The sequence below is a fragment of the Typopeltis vanoorti genome, chromosome 7 (genome assembly GCF_054136105.1).
Source record: "Typopeltis vanoorti isolate ZY-2024b chromosome 7, IOZ_Tvanoo_1.0, whole genome shotgun sequence".
Taxonomy (NCBI): Eukaryota; Metazoa; Arthropoda; class Arachnida; order Uropygi; family Thelyphonidae; genus Typopeltis; species Typopeltis vanoorti.
Genome location: NC_143555.1, coordinates 10,125,428 through 10,139,190, shown reverse-complemented (window position 1 = coordinate 10,139,190; position 13,763 = coordinate 10,125,428). Strand labels below are relative to the sequence as shown.

The following is a 13,763-nucleotide window of genomic DNA, read 5'->3' as shown; positions in this document are numbered from 1 at the left end:
CAGACAGGAAGAACTGTGGACATCCGCCTCAGTGAACACAACAAATATATCCGGCACTTTTGCTATGGCAAATCGGGTCTGGCAAACCATGCTTTGGATACCCCGGCACCCAGGATCTATTGAAAAAAAACAAAAGTACTGCACAGAAGCTTCTACAAGTCAGAGAGATTGTTCCTGGAATCAACAGAAGCCTTAAAACATACCTCAAACCTTAACAAGTTTGGCTGTATAAATCTACCAAAAATTTGGAGACTGTCATCCTAAGACCAAATCAATATCTATTTATTTTAATTTTATTTTTTTCAAAACTTTGGACTACTATTTTTCCAAACTTTCAAGGACCACTATTTGGATTACTATATTTTTTTCAAAACTTTGGACTACTGTTTATTTTATTTTATTTTATTTTTTATTTTTATTATTTTAACTTAGATGGCGCCATGTTAGGACTTTAGTCTTGTGTTGCACGCTGCAATTACTTATACTAGCCCCACTGTTACATCGAATTGTGGTTGTCTTGCATTTGTAACAAACTTTGTGTGCTCTGAAGATGCTGGATATAATACCAGCGAAATATTAGCTTTTAAGTTAATAAATAGTTATTTTCTTATCAATCTGTATTCGATTCAATACCGTTTAAATCCAATTCAATATGTGTGATGAACACATAAGCCTATCCATGCGTTGAGATACTTCTTGGCTGTATCCTGTATTGTAACCTTGATTTCCCAAAGCATTTCTGGCATTTCATCCAACCTAGTTGATGTTTTTCTATGATCGCACTAGGAATTGCACTGACATCCAGTCTAGTGGGATGTGCCTGACTTGGAAGGTTTTGGATTCTTACTTATGCACTTACTAGCTGAGGGTCTAGATTACAGTCTGCTCCAGGAGAAGTATGCACATCAGAGATGCTAGTTTTCCACCATTGGAGAGTTAGGATGTAATCAATCCGGTGTCTTGACCTATCAATGTTAGATGTCTAAGTATAGGTCCATTGTTGGTGTTTCTGAAGCAGGTATTGGTAATATCTAATCTGTTAGCATTGGAAAATTCCAACAGTCTTTCACCACAGGTGTTACATTCACCCTGACCAAACATGCCCCACTCAGGCCTAACTCTCATATTCTTTCCCACTTTAACATTAAAGTCCCCTGAGATGTAAAGTATATCTCTTCTTGATAGGCACTCCAAAACAATCTAAGTTTTCATAGAATCCCTCTCTTCTTCAGGTCTAACTATGTGGGATAGGATACATAAACTACCATGATTGACACATTGGTAGGATGAGCCTTAAGTCTAATACAGATTATCCTGTCATTAATGGGATTATAACCAACATGAACTGTCTTCAGTATTGCAGCTACCCATTATGTTTTGAGTTCACTCCTGAATAAACAACTAGCTTACCATCCTGTCTTTTGAAGCGACCTTCTCCATTCCATCTGGTCTCTGTAATTCCCATGATGTCAATTTTATACTTCTCCATCTCTTTACAGACAATATCAAGAGTATACCTATCTGTAGATCCCAAACATTTTGTGCCTATGTAAAATTCACTCTAAGATTAATCCTGTACCTTCTGTATTCCTCATTCATGATAGCAGACTTTTGTTGGAAATGGTAATATACTTTTCCAACAGGACTCTCTACCTAAGCCCTGAGTGTGACTCTGATTATTCTACACAACAATTGATGTAGCATGAGATGTATTATAAGGCATAACCATATCAGCATTTTGGAGTGAAGTCACTGTAAGAAAAAAAAAAAAAGTGGTAGGGTTGCAGAGGTCCTTTCCACATTACTTTATTCCAGAAGATTTAAATTTGGTTATCTGTTCCTTGAAACTTGACATCATCCAAATCTTATCCACTCTGATTGTATGCCAGTGTCTAAGTTCTGGGCATAATCTCTATTATCTGTTTATAATACTGAATAAGTTACTTGATTTTGAATTGCAAAAGCTATCAATTTTGTTCCTTTAAAATCTAATTGTGCATTCTGTTGTTAGCTGTGGCTTAGGCACAAACTAGCAAGCACGTGCGACTTGTCTCATGTCTTACTATTCATGTTCTTAATGTTGTTAACCAGTTTCCTCTACATCTTCCTGGTGATGTCCATATGATATTGAACAAAATATAATGAAGTTTTAATAAATTATATTTTTCTTTGCATATGTTAACCATCGTAAATACACTTCCTAATAAAAAAATTAGAATAATCAAAGAAAATGTGTTGAATGATTTGCAATTCTAATTTATTGCATAGAAAGTAATTATTTCCAAATAAGAATTAGCATAATCTAAATCCACATACTTTGTAGATTATACAAGGCGTGTTCAAAAAAGACCAAACTTTTGCTATAAAGACTTTATTGCTCATTTTACAACATTTTAAGCACTGTCCCCCCCTTCAAAGTAGTCTCTTCTGCTGGCGATATGCAGTTCTCAATGTTTCTGTTAGAATGTTCCTGCACTTTCTGTGATGGTGTGCAGTTCTTTTACTGCATTTTCCTGAATCTCCTCTATGGTTTGAAAATGATGTCCTTTTAAAAGTGGTTTGAAGTTTGCGAAACAGGAAAAGTCTGCTGGGGCTAAGTCCAGAGAATAGGGTGGATGGAGGACAATGGATGTCTGATGTTTGCCATATAACTGTCGATGAGGAGTGATGCGTGAGCCAGCACATTGTCACGGTGCAACATCCAAGTCTGGTTTTCCCACAATTCAGGCCTCTTCCTGCACACAGCATCCTTCCTTCAAATTCACTAAAACTTCCCAGTATACAATGCTTTGTTTACCATCTGACCATGTGGTACAAATTCATAATGAACAATGCCTTTCCAATCAAAAAACAGAACCAACGTCACCTTGATCTTTGAATGACTCATCCATTGAAGCTTAAACCACTCATAGCACTACATTCGGCTCATACAGTCCTCCCCCGTATGCTTGATTAAGCAATTGAAATGTCTCTGTAAAATTTTTACCAAGTTCGCAGCAAAATTTCACATACACATGTTGTTCTTCAAGCTCTTTCATTGTCATTTTGTCATTAATCTGACGAACAGCTTGTGCATGTGCTCACTTCAGCGGATGTAACTTGATGACTAATGCTTATAGCAGAATGGGGCATATGGCAGTTTGTTGTCAAAACCTGCCTCTAGGTGTGCTCAGTAGCCTCAGTGCACTCTGTGCTGGTCAGTGCGCTATTTGAAAAGTTCGATCTTTTTTTGAACATGCCTCGTATAACCATCTAAACATGTAAAAATGTAATATAAATTATAAGAAAACTATTAATTATATGAAGAGCCAAAGGCTTCAATTAGGTAGACCTAGAAATACCAAGTTTGTAGCAAACAGAACTTACATATACCCTACTATGAGAATTGCCAAGAAGGTGTCCTAATAAATTATTAATTATATGAAGAGCCAAAGGCTTCAATTCGGCAACATATAAACTTATTTAAGTTAAGGGATATTACATCCCATATTGTTTCATAGCCAAATAAGAAACTCGAAGAGTTTCATGCCGAATATAGTAAATATATAAAGTTCGGCTCTTCATATAATTAATAATTTATTAGGACACCTTCTTGGCAATTCTCATAGTAGGGTATATGTAAGTTCTGTTTGCTACAAACTTGGTATTTCTAGGTCTACCTACTCACTGATGAGACCTCAATAAAGGTTGAAACCGGTCTGGGTAGTGATCTTCTCTCACTCATAATGTAGAACAGTAATACAGCTCCTAGGAGCTGGGTTTCACATTATGGGGAAATATCGAGAATAGTGATTGGAGCTTGCCCCACCCTTACCATGAGTTGCCTCAGTGTTGCACTCCCTAAAGGGTCAGTTGTAACACTATCCAGGTATTTGCTTACGCTTGGACTCGCCGAACTTTATATATTTACTATGTTCGGCATGAAACTCTTTGAGTTTCTTATTCGGCTATGAAGCAATATGGGATGTAATATCCCTTAACTTAAATAAATATAAGAAAACTATTATTAGAAAACATTCACAAAATTTTAATAATTTTTAACATGGTTCAAAACATTAGAATATTCCAAACTTTTCAGATTGGTTTTGAGGAGAGCATAGAAATAGCATATATTTCAGTAGCTGTGGGACTGACTCGTATGAGAGGAATTGTTTGCAATGGATTTCAGTTAATCATTTACTAATCATGGATTGAATTAGTGACATATTGGGAAGCTAAGAAGTTTTGCATGGTGTCTCTACACAAAGAAGGCTGAACTCAACAGTTTATAGCTAAGGAATTGAAATGTTTTCAATTAAGACAGTATTCTGTCTAATCGGAGTTTTCAAAATAATCGTTGTGGTCAAAAGGTAATACTACATCAAGAGATGAGAGGAGATTGAAGAATAGTGTGAAGAAAAACCACTTCCAATGTGTAAGATATTTTCACAGGAGATGGAAAGCACAAGGTGTGAATGTGTCTAAATCTATGGTGTTGAGACGACTTCACAAATTGGGTTTTAAATCATGTGTGCATAAGACGAAGCTGCTTATGTCTTCCAAGCAAAAGGCAGCTAGAATGCGATGGTGTAAGCAAAGACTGTTGGGTCAAGAGGACACTTTAGCAATGAAAGTATGTATGTGTGTGTGTGTGTGTCCCATGGACATCAGGGGATACATGTTTGGTGCCTTAAGTAAGAAGCATTTGATAAAAAATGCATGAAACATTCGGTGAAATTTGCAACCTTTGGCATGGTATGGACTTGTATGACTGCAGAGGGTCCAGTGTTAAACTTGAGTTCCAATTTTATTTTAATATTTGTATTCATATATATATCTTTATATTTATCTTCTGTTCTGACTTACCCCCTTAAGTAATTTCTTAATCTAACATCAGCGAGTCATGTCTTAACTATCAATCTAGGCCGATGAGCAAATTTACAAGATGTGCACGTGGGCTATGAAGACAAAGGAAATGTCGTTAATTGGCGTCAATTCCTTTGTTTCAATTCTGGTACTGGTTCCTTTTTAATTTTAGGGAAAATTTATATTTATACTGTGCCACCCTAAAATGTATTTGATGAATATTTATTCATGGAACCAAAGTCTAGATCAGCACACTGTCTCGTAATTCTTAAACACTTAGCAGAGTATTCTCAATTAATCTCACTGTTAGGATTTATCTCGCAGTCATAGCCCCTTTTTTTTATGTTTGTGATTCTTACCTACCGCCTTGGTTCGAACTTTTATGAATGGTTCAGTAAAATGAAAATCAGGCAAGTCTTCATATTCATTTCAAAAGAAATTAACATTTAATTCACTGAATAGACATAATACGTGTTATAAGAAATTCTTACTGACATGAAATTAATCTTGATAATATTGGGAAGTGAGTAGTTTCACTTATGATTGCTAAATCTCCTTTAACATATTAGATCATAATTTCATACCATTAATCCTAACAAAGATCTAACTCTCATCTATATATGACATCATTAAAGGCTATTCTTTCTATACTTCTGATACATTAACAAATATCTTCACACTATTATTCCAATTAAAGTATAGAGTTCCTAAGTTTCATCAGCATAATTCCTAAAGTTCTTTCAATGTGGGCTCAGTCCTGAGCTGAAGATTTTACCTATATCTAATTATTGTCCCCTACACAGTTTTACATAACTAATAAGAGTCTACATTACCAGTAGTTGGGGATGCACTAGGCCTTCATGTGTATCCCTACAGCACCTTCAATTTCCAGATTACTTTCCAGATTTACCTCGGCTTTTCTACACATCAGTTGAATTCGGACTTGACACATCGCTGACAGGGGAAGCAATTTTGTCTCCCCACTCGCTCATCAATCGGCTAGGCATGGGTCTTTGATCTCTAGCATGATCTGGAACTTTACCATGTCAGGTCATTCTGATAGCCTAGAACTGCCCATGGATACTGCCACTTGCTGCTTCAGGACATCCGCGTGTGCATTCTATTAGGTGCATGTGTATGACTTCAGGCCATTGCTGTATAATCAGGATGGACTTCTCCGCCGATGACCACTCCAGTACAGGGAACGAGAAAAAAGCCACGAACTGGCACCGCAGCGCCTTTTAAAACGCACGCCCTATGTTTCTTGCCTATGTCATCCTGATTTTTCCCTTTATTCACGGCGCGTCACTCCTTTCAGCACCTAGCGCCAATCTCTCCCCCTAGCCTGCTCTTCGGAGGACATCCGCATGTGCATTCTATTAGGTGCATGTGTATGACTTCAGGCCATTGCTGTATAATCAGGTTGTCCTTTGCCTTCAACATTGTAACAGCACTTACATAGATTACTTACACATAGTTTAAACTTCACAAAACACTTAATTAATTTCAATATGATGCATTAGGTAAAACTTTCTTAAATATTAACATAACTGATAAATTACAATTGGTATTTTTCTCTTGATATATTAATACTGGCTCCGGAATTGATAAACCGTGTTAAATCTGAAGGAAGGTAAAGATTTTGACTTTTCCTTTCATTCAGAGTATAGCACCAGGTAGGCTGTGTTGTGTATGAAAAAGTGTAATTCCAAAGTGTACGAAGAAATTTTTGAGCACTTTATGTTACTGGCATCATAAGATTTATGTGATGGTGATTTTCTTTTTCAGCAAGATTCAGCTTCTTGTCACATTTACAAGACCACTACTATCATAGATGACTCAAAGAAAGGCAAATCACTGCAATTCCTTGGCTGGCAATGGGGTTAAATCTCACCAGGTTTAAACCTCTTTGAGAATTTGTGGAGAATTATGAAGAAATGTATTCAAGAAATTGCCCCAAGAGACAAAAATGAATTTGTTTCTAGTCTGTAGACCATATGGGCATTTTTTGATAAAAAAAAAAGACTGAACTGCTAGTAAATAATAATCCCAACTATTTACAAATGATCATAAAAGCTAAAGAGGATGCAACAAAGTACTAATTATCATGTTATTTCCTTTTTAACTATAATTTTTACACATTTACTTTCACATTATTCTAATATTTTGAACCATGTTAAAAATTATTCCAAATTTGTGAATGATTCCAAATAACAGTTTTCTTATAATTTATATTACATTTTATGTGTTTACATGGTTATATAATCTACAAAGTACACCGATTTAGATGATGCTAATTCATATTTTGTAATAATTATAATAATTATTTTCTTTGCAATAAATATAACTGCAAATTATTCAACACATTTTCTTTGATTATTCTAATTTTTTGATTCAGAAGTGTATTATAATAGATTTCAATATGTTCCAATAACTGATTTTATTATTACTATTATTATTATTATTATTACATAACACCTCCAGGGAGTCCAAAGACTCATCGAGGAAGGGCACCTGCTCTACAACTCTCTGTCTCCACCACTCTACTAACCGCAACTACCTTCATCATCTACACCAGCACCATCTACCGCCTACCACCACCACCACTATTTTCACAGACAATCACAAACATCCATGCCGACAGTGGGATTTGAACCCACAGCCTTTTGACTGGAGAGCAGATATGCTAACCGCTCGGCCAACAGGCCAGCTATTATTTTTTACTGTTTTACTTGTTTAATTGAGTGATGTGTCACCTAACGTTTCTTAATTTAATATCATTTAATATTTTCTTTTATATTCTATGTTAATTATCTAATTAATATTTAATTTCAGTGGTATTTGATAATATCTTATTTATTATAGGAAGAAATGGCAGAATACCAGTTTCAAAGGTTTAATAACAATTTTATGAAGGAAAAGGTAAATCACATATTTGTGGACTTCAGTGTGTTTTTATGATTTAAATTAGGATCATTATAATAAAATAGCAAACTTTTGTTATGTATTTGGAATTTTTTACTTGGAATTTTTTACTTGATATGTATTTTCTACTTGAATTTTTACTTGAAATGTACTTGGAATTTTTTAATATTTTTAATCTGAGTGGATACCACAGCCATATTTGTTACGTGAAATGTACACAATTCTGTCATAATCATTTGCTTTGTCAATGAACATAGTATGTGTGTGTGTGTGCATGTGAGATTTGAAAGAAAGTAAATCTAGCAACCTCTCTGAAACTGACTAACTCATTCGTTCAATTTTTTTTTTTTTCATCACCATCATCATCATCAAATTCCTGACATTTACCCTCAAGGGGTGTACAGGATACGATAGTACTACATAAAAAATTTACATCATTGCAGGCATAGACTTCTGTGGATAATTAGTTCAAAAGATTACATCATTACTAACTCCCTATCTACAATTTTCCTCCAAATCAATCTATTACCTGTCAAGGCTTCAACATTGTCAGATCTTATATTTCTATCTTCTAAGGCACTTTTTACTGTATCAATCCACCTATATCTTGGTCTTCCTCTGGGTCTTTTTCCTGCCCACCTGACAGAGAACACTTGCTTTACTAATCTTTTCTCTCTCATTGTGAACAGTGTGAACAGATGGCATCTGTTCACACTCCTAATCTTTCTCAGAATTCTCATATCTGTGGTCTCTAGTCTTTGGTCAAGTGTTTTACTTCTAACCAAGCTCTCAGGTCCATAAGTTAAAACTGGTTTTAACACTGACTTCCTACCTTACCAGCTTTGCTGATCCTGTTGTCTATTTCCATATTTAATTTACCATTTTCACTAAAATCATGCCTAAGTAGCTAATATGTTTTCTTGTTCTATTGGTTCTCCATTCACAATGCAGTTGATATTTTCAATGTTTCTGCCTATTTCATTGTCTTTGTCTTGTTATTGCTGTTTTTCATACCAAACTTAATACAAAAGTTATCCAATTTTGCAGACTGTAGCAGATTTATTTAGAAGTATGACATCATCCGCATAAAGCAAAGTGCTGACATTAACATCTCCAATTTTGATATCAGATTTAATACCACTTTCATTCATAATGTGATCCATATAGATAATGAATAACAGAGGGGATAATATACATCCATGTCTGACACCAGATTCCCTTACAGATTCATATGCCTTTTCCAGATCTTCTTCTTTCGCTATGCCTTATCCCATATTAGACTGGGTCGGCGTTCCCATCTTTAATTTCTTCTTCCAGATTCTCCGGTCTAGGGCATCTTCCCGACTCCATCCTTTCTCCCTAAGATCCTCTGCCACCTTATCCCTCTATCTGAGTTTGGGTCTGCCTCTTTTCTTCCTTCCCTCCACCTCCATACACTCCGCTCATTTACCAACATACTCCTCACTCTTCTCTCTACATGACTGAACCACCTCAGCCTACTTTCTTGTACCGTCTTACCGATCAGTCCCACCTTGATCGTCCCTCTGATGTAGTCATTCCTTATCCTGTCCTTCTTTGTCACACCACTCATCCATCTCAACATCCGCATCTCCGCCACCTCCATCTTCCACTCCTGTGCCTTTGTTATAGGCTGCGTCTCCCCACCATGGAGCATCACTGGCCTCACCACCATCTTATACAGCTTTCCTTTCATCTTACAACTCATTCTGTTGTCGCACAGGACCCTGCTCATCTTCCTCGAGTTCATCCAGCCGCATGTTATTCGGTGATCAACGACCCACCCAAAATACTTGAATTTCTTCCCTGAAGTTAACCTTTCACCCTGAAGTCGTATGATCATATCCTCGTCACTCCCCATTGACATATATTTGGTCTTTACTCGGTTAATTTGCATGCTTCTCTCCACCAATACCTTTCTCCACTTTTTCAGGTTCTTTTCAAGCTTCTCTCGGGATGATTCACAGAAAACAATATCATTGGCAAACATCATGCTCCCTGGCGCCTCCTGCTTGACATCCTCCACTAGTACATCCATGACCAGATCAAAGAGGTAGGGGCTCAGAGTTGATCCCTGATGGAGCCCTACGACAATGGGGAACCCCTCTGTCATGCTGACACTAGACCTGACCTGAGTTTTTGCTCCCTCATACATCTCCTTCACCAAACTCACTTACTTTTCCAACACCCCCTTCTTCCTCATACACCTCCATACCTCCTGTCTGGCTACTCTGTCGTACGCCTTTTCCAGTTCTATAAACACCATATGTAGCTCCTCCTGCATCTCCCTATATTTCTCATTCAATTGCCTTAGTGCAAATATTGCATCCGTTGTCCCTCTTCCTGGCATAAATTCAAACTGCTCCTCACCAATTTTTGTTTCCTGCCATATCCTTCCTTTAATTACTCTTTCCCATATCTTCAACTTGTGTGACATCAGCTTGATCCCTCTATTGTTGCCACAATCTTGAACATCTCCTTTTCCCTTGTAGATTGGGACGAGAATGCTTTTCCTCCATTCCTCTGGTATCTTTACCTGATGGACTATTTTCCTCATCAGATCCCATAACATGTCTATGCCCTCGCTGCCCAAGCTTCTCCACACTTCTCCAGATCTACAAACCTTAAATACAGATCTTTGTTATATTCCCTTGATTTCTCAAGTATTTGTCTTAAAGTGAAAATCTGATCCTGACAGCTTCTATTTGGCCTGAAGCCAGGTTGTTCTTCACCAAGCTTCTCTTTCACAGTCCTTCTCAACCGTTTCTCAAGTTTACTTGCAAAAATCTTACCAGGAACACTCAGAAGAGAAATACCTCTAATTCTCACATTCAGTTTTATTTCCCTTTTTATGTATGGGTACTATGAGAGCTCTACTCCAATCATCTGGAATTCTTCCCTCTGTCCAGCCCCTCTGAACTATGTAGTGCAGCCACTGTAAGACTTTTATACCTCCATACTTGAGCATTTCTAGTCTAATGTCATCTACTCCAGCGGCCTTTCTGCATTTCAGACTTTTGATCGCTTTTTTTCTACTTCAAGTATGGATATGTATTCCTGATTGCATGCCTGGTCAGTGTATTTTATCACTGCTGTCATCACTGCTAGTTTCATTTAGCAATTTTTCAAAGTAATCACTCCATACTTCATGTATATCTTTTTCTCCAGTTTTCATATCACATTAATTTATCATCTCTAATTCTTTTTACCAACGTAAAATCTTATCAACGTAAGAAGCCTGAATGGCAAAGAAATGGAGCTAGCTGAGGAATTAGATAAGTACCAGATCGACATAATAGGGGTGACTGAAACAAAAAAGACCAAAACTGGTGAGATCTTTCTGAGCAATAAATACAAAATGTTATATTCAGGCAATGACAATCAAGGAAAAGAAGGAGTAGCCATAGTATTCAACACAAAATACGAGGCTAATCTTCTTGAATGGCAGTCAGTCTCAAATAGAGTAATGTGGGCAAATATGAGAATGGGGAACTGTACAATGAGACCTATTTGTGCCTATGGTCCCACAGAAGGTTCTACTAAGGTAGAAGTGGAGGAATTTTTTGAGGCTTTAGAAAAAGCAACTGACACAATGAAAAATGAAAAGCTGGTCCTTGTTGAGGGATCTAAATAGCAGAGTAGGAAATGATTGTGAGACATACAAAAATATTTTGGGAAAATTTGGAGAAAAGAGCAAAGCTAATAATAATGGCAAATATCTGTTGGATTTCTGTTCAGGACATGGACAGGACAAGATAAAACTGAATTTCATATTGAAAATAAGAACATGTAAGAAAGTTTTAAAACGAATAAAAGTTGAGCAGCTCTCAGGTGTGAACTATAGACTAAAATACACAAAGATTATTGGAAAAAAAATGAAACAGTTTGAGAACAGGAATCAAACCTTGGAGATTCAGTGGCAAACTCTGCAGAAAACATTGATTGATTCTGCCAGAGAGGCATGTGGTGAGGTTGTCTATAAGGATAAAAAAATCAGAACTCCCTGGGGGACAAATGAAGTTAAAGAGGCAGTGAAGGAAAAGAAGAAAACATATCAAAAGTTCCTGTCAAATAAGTCAGCTTGTGCTCTTAGAGAATATAGAGACAAATGCAAAAATGCTAAACACTGTGTAAAACTAGCTAAACAAAAGTCATGAGAGGACTTTGGCAAGAATATAGAAAATAAATATCAAGAAGGTGGCAAAATATTCTGGAGGTTGTTGAAGAAGCTTAGGAATGGAGGAAAGAGTGCTGTAAAAGGAATTAGAGATGATAAAGGTGACATGAAAACGGGAGAAAAAGATATCCTTGAAGTATGGAGTAATTACTTTGAAAAACTGCTAAATGAAACAAGCAGTGATGACAGCACAGTGATAAAAAACACTGACCAGGCATGCAGTCAGGAATACATATCCATACTTGAAGTAGAAAAAGCCATCAAAGGCTTGAAATGTGAAAAGGCAGCAGGAGTACGAGTAGATGATATTCGACCAGAAATGCTGAAGTATGGTGGTATAAGAGTCTTACACTGGCTGCACTGCATAGTTAAGAAAGCCTGGGCAGAGGGACGAATTCCTGATGATTGGAGTAGAGCTCTCATAGTACTCATATATATAAAAAGGGAAATAAAACTGCATGTGAGAATTACAGAGGTATTTCCATACTGAGTGTTCCTGGCAAGATTTATGCAAGTATACTTGAGAAACAGTTGAGAAGAATTGTTGAAGAAAAGCTTGGTGAAGAACAAGCTGGATTCAGACCAAATAGAGGCTGTCAGGATCAGATCTTCACTCTACGACAAATAGTCGAGAAATCATGGGAATATAACAAATATCTGTATTTAAGTTTTGTCGATCTGGAAAAGGCATATGACAAAGTGCCAAGAGAGAAGCTATTCAACACGCTGCAGTTATATGGTGTCAATGGGGCATTATATCAAGCAATACTTAGTCTTTATTTGAGTTGTAAGTCAGCAGTTAGAATTGAAGGAAGTACAGGAAGATGGTTTAATGTTAAATCTGGTGTGAGACAAGGATGTACATTATCCCCTCTGTTATTCATTATCTATATGGATCACATTATGAAGGAAAGTGGTATTAAACATGATATCAAAATTGGGAAGTTAATGTCAGCTCTTTGCTTTATTCGGATGATGTTATACCTCTAAATAAATCCGCTTCAAGTCTGCAAGATTCTCTGACTAAATTGAATAGCTGTTGTAATAGATATGGTGTGAAGGTCAGCAATAAAAAGACAAAGACAATGAAAATAGGCAGAATCATTGAAAATGTCAACTGTGTTTTGAATGGAGAACCTGTGGAACAAGTAAAACATTTCAGCTATTTAGGCAAGATTTTTACTGAAGATGGTAAATTAAATATAGAAATAGACAACAGAATCAGCAAAGCTGGTATGGTGGGAAGTCAGTTGAATAAATTCATATGGAATAAGAGAGAAATTAGTCGGAACACTAAATTAGCTGTATACAAGACAGTGTTCAAACCAGTTTTAACTTATGGATCTGAGAGCTGGGTCAGAAGTAAAACACTTGACCAAAGACTAGAGACCACAGATATGAGAGTCCTGAGAAAGATTATAGGCATGATCAGATGGCATCAATGGCAATATCATATTAAAAATGAGGATATTAGGAAAGAACTTGACATTGTCAGCATCCAGGAATGCATTAGCAGAGCTAATCTCAGGTAGTATGGTCACTTAAACAGAATGGGCGAGGATAGATTAGCAAAACAAGCATTCTCTGCCAGGTTGGCAGCAAAACGACCCAGAGGAAGACCAAGATATAGGTGGATTGATACGGTACAAAGTGCCTTAGATGATAGAAATATAAGATCTGATAATGTTGGAGTCTTGACAAGTAACAGACGGATTTGGAGGAAAATTGTAGATAGGAAGTAAGTAATGATGTAGTTTTTTTCATGTAGTACTATCATATCCTGTACACCCCTTGAGGG

General features: G+C 36.7%; 1 protein-coding gene across 3 annotated transcripts in view; it reads left to right on the top strand.

The window, feature by feature from the left end:
- The window catches only part of LOC150104479 (ATP-binding cassette sub-family C member 8-like), an 822,612-nt gene that overhangs the window by 104,090 nt on the left and 704,759 nt on the right, over positions 1–13,763 (top strand). For all 3 annotated transcript variants that reach the window (XM_090395659.1, XM_090395657.1, XM_090395658.1), the window contains exon 4: positions 7,711–7,767. In XM_090395659.1, coding sequence (XP_090251785.1) covers positions 7,711–7,767 — 57 coding nt within the window. The remainder of the gene's footprint in view (positions 1–7,710; positions 7,768–13,763) is intronic.